This window comes from Pelecanus crispus, chromosome 3 (assembly GCF_030463565.1).
Source record: "Pelecanus crispus isolate bPelCri1 chromosome 3, bPelCri1.pri, whole genome shotgun sequence".
Taxonomy (NCBI): domain Eukaryota; kingdom Metazoa; phylum Chordata; class Aves; order Pelecaniformes; family Pelecanidae; genus Pelecanus; species Pelecanus crispus.
The window spans coordinates 52392023-52405889 of record NC_134645.1 but is presented as its reverse complement, the minus strand read 5'-3'; the positions used below and the strand labels follow the sequence as shown (position 1 = coordinate 52405889).

General features: G+C 37.5%; 1 protein-coding gene across 1 annotated transcript in view; it reads left to right on the top strand.

Moving 5' to 3' along the window:
- Positions 1–13651, top strand: part of CEP43 (centrosomal protein 43) — a 29733-nt gene extending 16082 nt beyond the window's left edge. Inside the window, 7 exon segments of the mRNA XM_075706727.1 lie at positions 5771–5988; positions 8680–8789; positions 9963–10031; positions 10734–10773; positions 11429–11522; positions 12080–12088; positions 12091–13651. Coding sequence (XP_075562842.1) covers positions 5771–5988; positions 8680–8789; positions 9963–10031; positions 10734–10773; positions 11429–11522; positions 12080–12088; positions 12091–12159 — 609 coding nt within the window. The 3' untranslated portion in view covers positions 12160–13651.
- The last annotated feature ends 216 nt before the right edge of the window (positions 13652–13867 follow it).

Sequence of the window (13867 nt, the reverse complement as noted above, 5' to 3'; positions counted from 1 at the left end):
GACTCTGTGTAAGCACTGCTCAGCAGTAACAAAAACATCCCTGTATTATGAATGCTGTTTCCAGTACAAACCCAAAACATAAGCCCCATACTAGCTACTGTGAAGAAGATTAACTATACCCTAGCCAAAACCAGCACACACACACAGGCTGGAGCTAACTTTGTTTATCAGGCAGGTGGCTGAATGATGCTTGGGGTTGATAAGGTGTTAGGATACAACTGTTTGTGTTGGGGCCTGTGACTTTCTTTTCTCTGTTGCTTCCTGTTAGCACAAAATCTGTATTAACTAACATCTTTCAAGCCTCTAATACTCCTTTACATTTGACTGGAACTGACCAACGGGTGGAGAATTATGGGAAAGTGTAGGGCATGGAAAGGGGCATGGTCACTTAAGCCTCTTTTCCACAAGAAACTGGCTACCTACTGCACCCAGTAAAAAAAAAAAAAAAAAACAAACCAAAACCCAAACCACCAAACCAAAACAACCCTGATTCAAGTACTAAAGTTTGTTCAAATTATTGATGTAATCTGATCACATAAAAGGTTTTAATAGCTTTTTTCAAGATTACTGGAAATAACTAAGAAGCTTTCCAATTCACTAATGAAAGCTGAGAAATGTAACATTGCATGAATTTTGTTGTTAGTTTATTCATTTGGGGCAGGGAATGATAAGGATAAAAGAAAATAAAATGACAGCTCCGTTTGGATCTGCTTCACTTTATTCCAATTCTTTAGTTTTTTGCCATGGAAAACCAGGAAACTATACGGTTTGAAAAGCAAGCTTCAAGATTAAGTTACTTTATTAATTGCTGTGCTTGTTGATAGCATCCTAAAAGCTAGTATTTCTGTAACTGACTTTTGAATAGAAATTTTGATAAAGTCAGACCTGCTTTAGGAGGATATAATTCTTGCTTGGCACCAGCTTTTAAACCAAAACAAATCCACTAAAATTATCTGAATGCTGATTAAATATCACTGTTACTAATACTTTTGCTTCATACCTGATCCCCTACTTTTGTCTTAGAGTGGTTCTACATTAGCTAAGAAGAACTACTAATGATGAGTTAGAAGTCATAAATATTCCATTCTCCTTTGCATATACCACCTTTCATCTTCAGGTTTAAATTACTTTAATTGAAATAAGTAGGTCAGAAAGAGAAGAGCTAAGTGTTTGTTATATTGCTTTTCTTCAGGAAAAGTATAGTTGTTTAGAGGAGTAAAAAAAGTATTTTCGGTAGCTTGTAGATTGAACCAGGTTTCTTGTGGGTGTTTTTTCTGTGTGTGGATGCACATGTCTCAAGGCTGGTCCAACCTCTGTCTGATATGAATCTTATTCCTTTATGTCTGTTCTTGACAGATCTTTTTGCAATGCAGTTATGCAGGGGTGGTTGGGTGTGGGGGGGTTGTTTGGTTGGGGTTTTTTTTGGTTTTTTTTTTTTGTTGTTTTTTTTTTTTTGAAACTTCTACCTTTTTTGCAGTGGTTGAACTTAGCCAGCCAGTCCAAAATACATTAGAGGAAGACAGAGAGACAAGAGCACAGAGGAGTATCATATCTTAAGGCTTGTTTCATTAAGAAATGAGAATGAGTTTTAAGTTATGCCTGGATCTCTGCTTTAGAGAAGGTATTATGGAGTAGTTAAGTCATTCCTGTTGTTTAAGATTATAACAAGAATAAATGACAGTCTTTTTTCACAATTGTTTGGGCCTGTACAAAACAGGAACTCCTGTACCCAGCTCAAATACTGCTGTATAAACTGTGTAGAAAACAAATATAAGCCATGTCTGAATGATTTCCAAAGATTAGTGCTGTTTTCCAGAAGTGATACTGTGTTGCAGTTTATTGTATTCTTCTCTGTGTTGAGGTTGCCAGAATTCTTTTTCAGGCTGCTATCGACTACTTAGATGCACTAGTCCATAGATGCAAAAGCTTCTCCTATTGACTGACTTCAGCTTAATGATAGTGATTGTGACTGGTCCAGTCAATAGTGGCATTTTTTATACTTAATCCCCAATAAGTATATGGACACCAGAAAGTGATTCTCAGGTTTATTCTGAGGTCTTAAGTTTTAGAGAAGCTACCAGATAGGAGTATTTACTTCTGAGCAAGGAGTATTAAAGTGTGGTAAAAGATCATTGAACCATGTTTCCTTTTTTTATGGGGAGTTTTGTGCATTGTCAGAACACCACAGTTAAGAGTTTGAATACTTATGGCGTGCAGCAGCAGCCGAGGTGGTGATAAGAACACTTTCATTTACATGCTTTTTCTGATGTGACAAGGTTGCGAGTAGAATATAATTTCCAACAAGTTGGAATTTATGATCCGGGTTTTTATATTCTTTATACCCATCTTATATGGCAAGCAAATCATAATTCCATTGCAGTGGGAGATAGATTAACATGTTTTGGAAAGGCTTTTCATAATACATTGCTGAATCCTCTATGAAAATATGTTTATCTCAGACATGGGAGAAAATTGGTTTCTGTATGGATGTTTCCTCATAGAAACAGCAACAGCTGTTGGTTGGACTACATACTCCTCTAAGAATAAGTAGTGGATATCTTAATGGGACTACAGGTCTTTGGACATTCCGCCCGCCTAGTTCTCTGTCTCCTTGGCAATGGCAGGATGGGAGAATATTATGCCTGTGCAATATAATTGGAGTAAAAATAACACAGAAGGAGGAAATTTTAGCCAGTCCCGGCTGGAGCAACGTTGAAGTTACCTGAACAGTCTAGACTTCCTGATTGAAACTTGAGATTCTCTCGTGGTTTCTCAGCAAACCTGTGAGCTGAACTGGCTCTGACTGTGACTTGGCAGCCAATAGAAGGGAGTGTGCTAGGAGATACCAAGACCACAGCTCTTGGCAGCAGCAAAGAATTACATTTGTTTAAGTGCAAGTGTGAAACCACACTCTGATTTATTAACACCATTAGTCTGAAACCCAAGGTAGGCATGTTGCTCTTCGAACCCTTAGCCGTGGTTAACTTGTCACTACAATTTGAAAGTAGTTATTTCACTTCAGCAAAACTTTACGATATATGAATTCAAGCAAAGGCCAACTGTTGTGCTTCTAGTTTCTCAGACGAGACAGTGGCAGCTCACTTCCTCAGGGTCCAGAACAGAAAAGTATCTGTAATTTCTCTTTCATTCCAGTCAGGGTATCACTAAGCTCTTTATTTTCAACAACAGGTCTGTTCCTCTAGGATAGGCAATTAAAATATTGTTGTTACTACCACTTACAGGTATAAGTACTTTTTCTTGCCCTAGAAGAACTGAGCTGCTGCCAGCAGTTGAATATGTTTCTGTGACTGAGATAAAATTACCTTGGTTGGCCTTTTTCAACTTCCATGGCCTACAGTATGAAAATTTTACTTCAGTCTTCTGAATGAAAGTTAATGACTTATACAGAAATACTTGGGACAGTGCAACCTACATATTGGTTATATGAATTAAACAATACTATTAGTTTTGTTTCCAAATTGTTGCTATTCTTAGTGTGCAGGAAGGAAGTTAGTGAAATAACTAGATCTTTTCACTGGCGTAATTTTAATAAATCTAGGGGAAGATATATTTATTTATTCCCTCCAGGGGAACATCTTTGTCGGTGACATGGACAGTGGGATTGAGTGCACCCTCAGCAAGTTTGCAGATGACGCCAAGCTGAGTGGTGCCGTTGACATGCCTCAGGGACAGGATGCCATCAAGAGGGACCTGGACAAGCTTGAGAAATGGGCCCGTGTGAACCTCATGAGGTTCAACAAAGCCAAGTGCGGGGTCATGCACCTGGGTTGGGGCAACTCCCAGTATCAATACAAACTGGAGGATGAAGGGATTGATCTGTGGAGAAGGACTTTTGGGGGTACTGGTAGATGAAAAGCTGGACATGAGCCGACAATCATAGAATCATTTAGGTTGGAAAAGACCTTTAAGATCATCCAGTCCAACCATTAATCTACCATTACCAAGTCCACCATTAAACCAATTAAGGGTAGAGTAGCAATTTCATGTCTCCTGGCTTGGTGGCTGGATTATTTATAATGAAAGTAAAAACTAGGAATCATTAAGATTGGAAAGGACCTCTAAGATCATCAGTCCAACCATCAACCCAACACCACCATGCCCACTAAACCATGTCCCAAAGTGCCACGTCTACCCGTTTCTTGAACACTTCCAGGGATGGTGACTCCACCACCTCTCTGGGTAACCTGTTCCAATGCTTGACTACCCTTTCTGTGAAGAAATTTTTCCTAATATCCAATCTAAACCTCCCCTGGCACAGCTTGAGCCTATTTCCTCTTGTCCTATCGCTAGCTACCTGGGAGAAGAGACCAACACCCACCTCACTACAACCTCCAATGTGCACTTGCAGCCCAAAAAGCCAACCGTATCCTGGGCTGCATCAAAAACAGCGTGGCCAGCAGGTCGAGGGAGGGGATTCTGCCCCTCTACTCTGCTCTGGTGAGACCCCACGGGGAGTCCTGCATCCAGCTCTGGAGCCCTCAGCACAGGGAAGACATGGACCTGTTGGAGCGGGTCCAGAAGAGGGCCACAAAAATGATCTGAGGGCTGGAGCACCTCTCCTATGAGGCCAGGCTGAGAGATTGGGGTTGTTCAGCCTGGAGAAGAGAAGGCTGCGGGGAGACCTTATTGCGACCTTCCAGTACTTAAAGGGGGCCTATAGGAAAGATGGGGACAATCTTTTTAGCAAGGCCTGTTGCAATAGGACAAGGAGTAATGGTTTTAAACTAAAAGAGGGTAGATTTAGACTGGATGTAAGGAAGAAATTTTTTACAATGAGGGTGGTGAAGCACTGGAACAGGTTGCCCAGAGAGGTAGTGGAGGCCCCATCCCTGGCAACATTCAAGGTCAGGTTGGATGGGGCTCTGAGCAACCTGATCTGGTTAAAGCTGTCCCTGCTCACTGCAAGGGGGTTGGGCTAGATGATCTGTAAAGGCCCCTTCTAACCAAAACTATTCAATGGTTCTATGATTCTATAACTTGATATTAAAGCTAGCATATAGAATAGTCCTTACAAGCTTGCGTATGTGTAGGACTGAGCCATAGGCATGATACAGAGTGAAAGTTACATACTTTTAAAGTATCTTGTTTGTGTCATTTTTGTTTTTCCTATTTGGAGGGAGAAAGTGTCATTAACTGCAGTCGTCTTACACTTGCCACTTTAAAACCTAATATTATATTGCAGAGATTACCATTTAATATGGAAGTTAGAGTAATTTGCATGGGTTTAAAGTGATTTCTTTTGAAGGTGATGGCTGTAACTAACAACATTTGTTTAGATGAGCTGCAAAATAATGCTAATAAATCATCATGTAACTTTCAGGATGTAAAACAAACTCACTCCCCTATATTCAAATCTAGGAGGTAAGAATCAGTCTGTATGCAGATTTCTTTATTTGATGACCAACGTCTTTGGTTGCTTTTATAATAGATGTGATCTAGATAGCAAAGCAATGCAGAGGATGGAACAAACTTTTTTTTCTAATGGCAGCAACAATAAAGAACACTTCCTTTCTAAAGTGCTAAAACAACTTTTTTCTCTTGTGTGATTCCTGATGATACTAGTAAATTCCTGAGAAGTACTAATAAATTTGAGCTAATTTTTTTAAAAGTGATGGTAGGTGTATATTATATGTTTTGTGTTTATATTACCACTTACTGTATTATAAGACATAAATCCAGTTTATATGGGTTTTCTTCAAGAGAAATTACCTATTCCTTTCAGTGAGGGCTTTTTTCTTTATCTTTCAAGGTGGCTGAAACCACTCAAAGTGATACAAGTGTCTCATCAGGGGAAGCAAGCAAAAGAAGCATTCATTTTCTGCCTAATGAATCAAAGCTAGATCCTCAACTAGAAAACAAAGACTTAAATACCAAAGAAAAAAGTGATCCAGGTGCAGATGAAGATGATGTAGAGGGAGATTCTTTTTTTGATGATCCTATACCCAAACCAGAAAGAACTTACGGCTGGTAAGTAACATGCATGTTCTACTTAATACAGGTTTCTTTTGTCCTCAGTATGCTTGCAGACCTTTGAGAGCTAGCTGGTGTTTGATTATTTGCACTTTGTAAATGTGAGTTTACATTTAGATCTGTTCTGGAACATTTTGTTCTGAAATGTGCACTTCTGTGATTCTATTCTTTGAAATGCACAGTGTCACCTGGGATGTCTTGGATGTACCATGAGTGGAAAAACCTGTATCACTTCAAGGTGCATCGGTTAGACTGTGTAATGTCCCCAGCCTATTTCTTTGGAGAAATGAACATGTATGAGGCACAGACGTCAGTGTTTCTTCTTGCAGTGGTGATCAGTACTAAAGTGAGAGGACAATGACAGGGATAGCGCTTTAGACATCTGTATGGCTTTGTAAGGAGTACAGAAAATCTAGTGAATGTGTACACTGGCTCCATGAACTGCGAGAATAAGGAAAGCTTTCTCACTGCTGAGGGTTTCCTCTTCACATTGCAGCACCTTTTGTGTGCAGTTCTGTGTTTTCGGTGAAGTGTTGTTATTTCTGCATACGTCAGTGTTGCAGACACTTCTGAAGGGCATTTTTTATCTTTCATCTATAGAGTCTGATGACTGGAAAATACCATTTGAAACAAGAACTAGTGACTGAACTACACAACAGCTTTGTTGTAAAACTGAAAAACCTGTCTTTGTGTTATCATGTCGCGTTATCTTGAAGCTTAGTTTAAGTATCTCTATTGAGAAATGCTGCAAGATCATTTCGTGGTGTTCTTTTGCTGTGCTCGAGTAACTGGAGAATTGCTCTAGCTTAGTAGAGGTTACCAGAAGAGGCTGCAGAAGCGTTTGCAAGTCAGTTTGACAGTAGCTCACCTCATGTTGGCTTTTTCCCCCAACTGTGTCAATAGTGGGTAGAACAGTGTAAACTTTTTTGTATTACTGCTACAGTAGATGCTTACTCTTGGAATGGGATCATTCTGGTACAGCACAAAGCAATCATGCCAGGTGAACAAGGTCTCTTTCTAGCAAATTAATGGACTCTGAGAAAGATTATTTATCGTACAGCTTTAGTTGGATGTATATAAAGAGCAGAATTTTTTTCCTCAGAGCAGTGATTTTTCTCTGGAAAATATTTTGTGTTACAAATAACCCTACTATGGTATTTCTTTTCTCTTTTTCTTATTGGAAATATCAAGGTTAAAACTGCATCTGAGTAAATTTACTCATTACTCAAGAGCTCATTTAACTAGCCTTTAAGCAAAGTCTGACCATTGTAGCAAGTGGTTGTGTTGCCATAAAATAGGTTTAAATGATAAGTTGGGAAAAGTACAAAAGGCTGGAAAAACTTCTGGATATTAATAATATTTACTAATTTCTTATTGTTGAAGCATTTTCATATGACAATAAGGGAAATTCACTTTGAAATTGGGTAAACTGGATTTCTTTTAAAAGACCATCCAAGAAAGACTCTTAATTATTCAGTAAAATAAGCATTTTTTCCTAGTAGAGAAACTCCCTACAGAAAAAAATTATTTCCAAATTATGTGTGTCTGTAGTAAAGTCACAGTCCACCAAGTAGTAATTTGTACCTCATACTGTTATTGTGATGTAGATATTATAGTATTGTTTCATAATAAAGTTTGCTGATAGTAACTGATTGTAACTGAGCTGTCTCTGCTGAGTCTTTCACTTCTATCCTCCTGGCAGCTACTCTAGAGGAGAAAAAAGAGCATATTCTTCAGGTGAAATCCTCTTGTGGTATGTTGTGCTGGTGTACCTGAGTCCCAAGGGATGAGTAAATAGGAGAGGTGCCAGTATTGCTTGGTTTGCAAAGAGATAAATTCCTATCGGACCTTTGCCCATTCCTGTAAGAAGGGTGCATTAGAGAGGAAGGGAGCAAGCAGTTACTAAGGACAGAGACAGAGATGATCCAAGCTCTCATCTCCCTTAGGTCTCTGACCCATTGTTCAAAATTTTGAAGTGTTTTAATATGTGATGGTATACACGATATTTTGGTGATATAGATACAATGAATGATTCAAATGTTGTCCATCACTGATAGGAAAGGAATTGCAGTAACAGTTCTGGTAGTACTAAATGTGAAAATCTTGATCTCTTTTTAATGGTGTTTCTTCATTCTTTGCTTGCAAGCAGTATTCGGACTCAACGCTTTAACTACCTATTAAATGGAATAGGTAGTAGCCAAGTGAACTTGAACATTTGATGATGACATCTGTCTTAATCTGAGACGTTTTCATTCTGTGAACTGGCTGCTCTTAGGATTAATAGTTTCATCAGATATAATATCTTTTAGTTGTAAAACAGACTAAATATTGATTTATATCTGAATCTTTCTCCTTTTGGCTGCATTTACATGTGAGGATAATGAAAGGCACCTTGATAAAAATAGTGATGCTAATGAAACTGCAGGAGCTCTGTCTGTGCAAGAAGGCAGGCAAAAGTCTTTGCGTAGGTGAGAAAGTGACTTTCTTACTGAATGTCTTGCTTGGCACTTGTGCGAGTAAAGTGCCTACTGTTTTTAAGATTGCAGAATGGATAGTCCTTTACCCTTGCTCTTTCTGCTGTAAATATTGCTGTTCTAGTTTTATGACAGTTTAGTAAATAATAGAAAAGAAAGTTGCTATGCACATTTTACAGCTCTGTGAAGTATTTGTTTATTTGGTTTGTTTTAGGAAAACAGAAGCTAATAAAGCAGGAGGTCTAGCATCCCTTTCTGATGCACCACCTCTAAAAAGTGGGTTAAGCTCCCTGACTGGTGCACCTTCTCTAAAGGAGTCTGATAGTAAGTTTTCACATGGTTTGGTATTTTGGTGAATTTAGGAGATATTTCCCATAATAGAATGAATAATCTACACATTCAGATGCAAATGTGATTAAGTAGCCTGTATGTGGCCCCCTTCTGGTTGCAATATGCTTCATAGTAATGCTGCTTTTTTCACTAATTGCATACTGATATATTTGATATGTTATGCTACCATTGGGGCATCTTATGTTTTGGACCATGAAATACTTATCTACACTCCTTTTTTTGTGTATATAAAGCAGTTTTCAGAAGTATAAAATTCTACTGCTCAGTTTTTAACTGAAATTAATTTCCTCCTTTTTGTTCTCATCTTAAATTATTCGCACAAGTTCTTTAGGGATATTTGCTTTCATGTTGTAAAACTTGATCCTGAATACTGGGAGATTGTCCCTGTTTGCTACTTGTCCTGGTTTCAGCTGGGATAGAGTTAATTTTCTTCCTAGTAGCTGGCATAGTGCTGTGTTTTGGATTTAGTATGAGAAGAATGCTGATAAGACACTGATGTTTTTAGTTGTTGCTAAGTACTGCTTATGCTAGTCAAGGACTTTTCAACTTCCCATGCTCTGCCAGGCGCACAAGAAACTGGGAGGGGGCACAGCCAGAATAGTTGAACCAAAGTGGCCAAAGGGCTATTCCATACCATATGATGTCATGCTCAGTATATAAACTGGGGGGGGTTGGCCGGGGAGCAGCGATCGCTAGGTGTCGGTCGGTGGGTGGTGAGCGGTTGTATCACTCCCCACCCCCACCCCCCCGGGTTTTGTTTCTCTTCTTTTTGTTTTCCTTTTCACCATTTATTATTATTATTTATTGTTATTTTATTTAAATTATTAAACTGTTGTTATCTCAACCCATGAGTTTTCTTACTTTTACCCTTCCTATTCTCTCCCCCATCCTACCGGAGGGGAGAGGGTGAGCGAGCGGCTGCATGGTGCTTAGTGGCCGGCTGGAGTTAAACCACGACACTACTCATGTTTTTAAATGTTAGCAGAGTTCAGACCTAAAAATTAGATCTATATAATTTTATAGTATAGTAATAAGGTTATTATAAAAGAACATCTGTTATAAATGGTTCATGGGTATGTTTAAGTGGGATCTTATTAAAGAGTCACAAGTTAAATTTCTGGTATAAATGCTTTTGTTTTGTTACAGATTTGAACAGAAACTCTGTTTTGAAAGACCTGCGGTTGGTGAATGCAAAATTGGGATCACTAGAATTAGGCAAGTAACTGCTAAACATGAGTAAGCTCTGATATTTTTAACTGTAAGTTCTGACCCAGCTTCTTAGAGGAATCTGGGAAATTGAAATACACATATCGAACTAAAATCTTCAGCTTTTACTTCTCTCACTCTATTTAACACCATTGTGAAACTTACTGGAGTTAAGAGCAAGATCTGATCTAAAGGAATACAGAAAAGTGAAAACTGGTGTCTCGTATGTTCATACATTTGCTAACATCAAGTGATAAATTCCATTGTTTAGGTTTCAAAGAAAAGAAGGGGTTTATATTTGTGGAAAAAGATAGCCAGACAAGTCTTACTGTTTTTCAGTGGCATATTTACTTCCCCTCCACACCTTTGAAAGTTGCCTTGTAAGCTTTAGGAGCAATATGAAGATCATGTGATGTAAGAAGTATCAACTGTCTCTCAAAATAGAGCTGCCAAGTATTTAAATTTTGTCTTCAGCAATGTAGCCAACATCCTGGAAAATATATGTTCAATTTCTAAACAGTTTGTGTAAGTGAGATTGAGATTAATTAATGACAAACGTAAACTCAGCTTCTCTTCCTAAATCTGCACAAGTAATTTAATCTACTCCCACTTTTGCTGGCCATCAAACCATGTATTTTGGTGCAGGAATAGATTCTTTTTTGCGTGTTCTGAAGAGAAAACTTGTTTAATATCTTTTAAAAAATTATTTAGGAAATGGAGATGACGATGAGTATGCTGATGACTTCAACAGGTAAGAGAAGGATGATATTGCAGTAGCATAGTATTTCATGCATTATAAGCATATTCACTGACATATTTGAATTATTTTGTAATATTTCAGCTAGTCACTATTGCTGGAGCCTGTCAGTATCTCTGAACTCCTTTAAACTGCGCTTTGCTATTTAATATATATAGTTACAAATTTAAAAAAAAACAGATCCTTTTTGTATAGGGGGTAATGAGTTTCTTAAAAACCTGGTGCTACGTTTAAGATAAGTTGTTGCTTTTTTGTGGAAGGTGGTTTTTTTCTTTTTCCTGAACCATGCATTTAGCAATGTTTTAACACTTTAATTAATGCTATTAGACAATGAATATGGTGTAAGCTGAAATAACTAAAAAATAAAGCATCACAAGTAGTCAGTAATTAATATTTAACAGCCTCATCCTTATGACGTGAAGGTATTGGTGTTGTAAACTGCAGGATTGAGGCCTAAATAATTATTGGTGTTAATCATGGCTTCATCTAGTTAGAAAGCCTTTAGTTGCTATGAGTTTTTAAGTAACTTCATATTTAACTTGCTAGGAAGTAAAATCCAAATCAAATGTCAGGTATAAAGTGAAAGTGAATGCAATACCTGGATGTTTGAAAGTCTTATTTCTATGTTTATGGTTTTCTTTCTCTTTAGTACTAGTCATCGCTCAGAAAAAAGTGATATCAGTATTGGTGAAGAAATAGATGAAATTTCTGTGGAAACAGAGGAGTCAAATGCCAGTGATAAAGTATGATTCTTTTAAAATTGTCCTTCTTGAGATTCTTATCTGCTCTGTGCCATTATCATAGGTTTCTAGGATATGTGTTAAAGTTGTATTATTTGTTATGTTCTGTCTTTTTACACCTAGTATTCCTGCCAAGTTAGATACTATACTGATTAAAAAACAAAACAAAAAACCCCACAATTGTTTGGTAGCACAATTCACTCTCTGTTTCTAAGCATGTAAAACGTATTTGAGACTGGTTTAGTATCCAGCATAGGAATGTCTTATCCCTATATCTCAAGATCTGTCTGAGCACCTCCTAAAGGAGTTGAAATCTCACTGAAAGAGCTTGAGGCCAAAAGGATGGGATGGTATATGAAGGACTACGAGATACAATACTGTTTCTATGATTTCTGAGTTTGTAATTTCATTTATTTTCTAGCTTGAAGGCATCACACAAGACCTTACCATTTCTCAGTTAAGTGATGTTGCAGATTATCTAGAAGACGTGGCATAGAATCGGACAGCAAAAATGTTTCATTGTGCTGGACTAGAAGACTGCTGTGGACTGTTAATTTCAGACAATCACTTTTTGCTGGAATGTCCACTCCCTATTTGTGCCTTGTATTTCAAAAAGACTGTAGGTGGAGAAGGCTTTTAAATATTCTTAACAAGAACTAAATGAAATAGTGCGTTCCCATTTGAGTCTGATATCAGAATTATTTTCTTCATTTGGTTCAGCCAAATCTTTTACAGCAGGAGGTGGATTTCCAAGCAGAATGTCCATTGCTGGCAGTGGGCATAATAAAAACCAATTGATAAGAGAACATCTACGGGGAGGTATGTGGCTTTATAATGAACTTGCACTGTTATTGTAACAGTCCAATTTTTATTTTTTTTTTTTTTTAAAGATAGCCAAAGCAAGAACCTTCAGAGGTAGTGGTTCAACTCGCTCTTCTTTTAACACACTTTTGTCAAGTCAGCATGTAGTACATATTTATGGTAACTCTAGCCACAATACCTAATTGCTTCAGACTTACTTGAAACTGCTGTTATTCAGACTCTTCTGAAAGTTGGACTTTTTTAAAGGCATATCAAGTTGAGAGTATCTAAACTCTCTTAGCTAAATTTAGGAGCTAAATTTAGCACTTGTCTTAACTCCGAATATTCTTGTTTAAATGTGTTTGTCAGACCATTGATGTTAAGACCTAAGCTGTTTTTATATATGATAACTTCATCAATGTTATCTGTTGTTAAATCACAAAAAGTAATTTTGTAAGGATCCACAAATCATTAAGTAAATCTTACTGGGTTTTGTTAAGTTTTTAACAGTGTGGTAATGGTTTGTGGAGCTTTTATTATTGAGGGCTCTTCACGTGCTGTAAGCTCACTTTCATTCTTGATAATCCTTGTTATGTAAAAATGAGCGCCAAAAAGTGAAACCACTAACCTTCTGTTTTTCAGATTCTGACTGCTGTACAGAATTAAATCCAAATATTTAAAAATAGCATACCGAAGACGTTATGGACACTAAGTTCTAGCTAAGAGCAAATTCTTGTATTTTCATTCACTCTTGCAAAACAGGGTCAGTAATGGAAACATTGACAGTTCTTCAATGATACTGTTGCACATGGCGCTGTTATAATATATAGGTCATGGACATTTGTAATACTGAAACAAGACTTCAAAATGTGCACTTTCTGAACATTGTGAACACATTTGGAAAATATACATGTAAGTGAATATAAATAACTTAATTTTTTTTTTAGGCTTTGTAATTTTTTTCAGGAGCACTGTTGGCCTCTCATCAATGGTCACCACAGTGAAAGTAGCATGCTAAACTAAAGCCATTGGTTAAGCATATAGCGCTGCTACTAGCATTGGATGCTGACTTCAATCTTTTTTTTTTTTGCACTGGGCCAGCTGGCATGGAGCAGTGCTGGGAAGTTAGGTTTGTACAGTACATAAATCATTTGAGAGGAGAGAGGAAAAGTGTGCCTTTTATTTATGTGCACCCCAAAATAGCCAGCAAAAAAGCATCAGAATATTTAGTCATGGTGTTAACTTCTAACTTTGTGCCATATTGTAGCAGCTGAACAGAGGAGAATTTTTTTCACCCCAAAAAATCAGTGTGCCATAGACTTCAAATAGCAACAGTGTTGTAACATATGATACACCCTGTGTAAAAAATTCCTTTAAATATTGGGGAACCCGTGCCTCAAGATGCTATGTGTGAAAAGTTTGGTTTGGGCTTTTTTTTTTTCTTTTCTTTTCTTCTTCTTTTTGAAGAAGAGCAACAGCATGTCTAAAGGAAATAAAATTCCACTCAAATACCTGGGAACAATTTATTTCTGGCATTCATTTTTAAG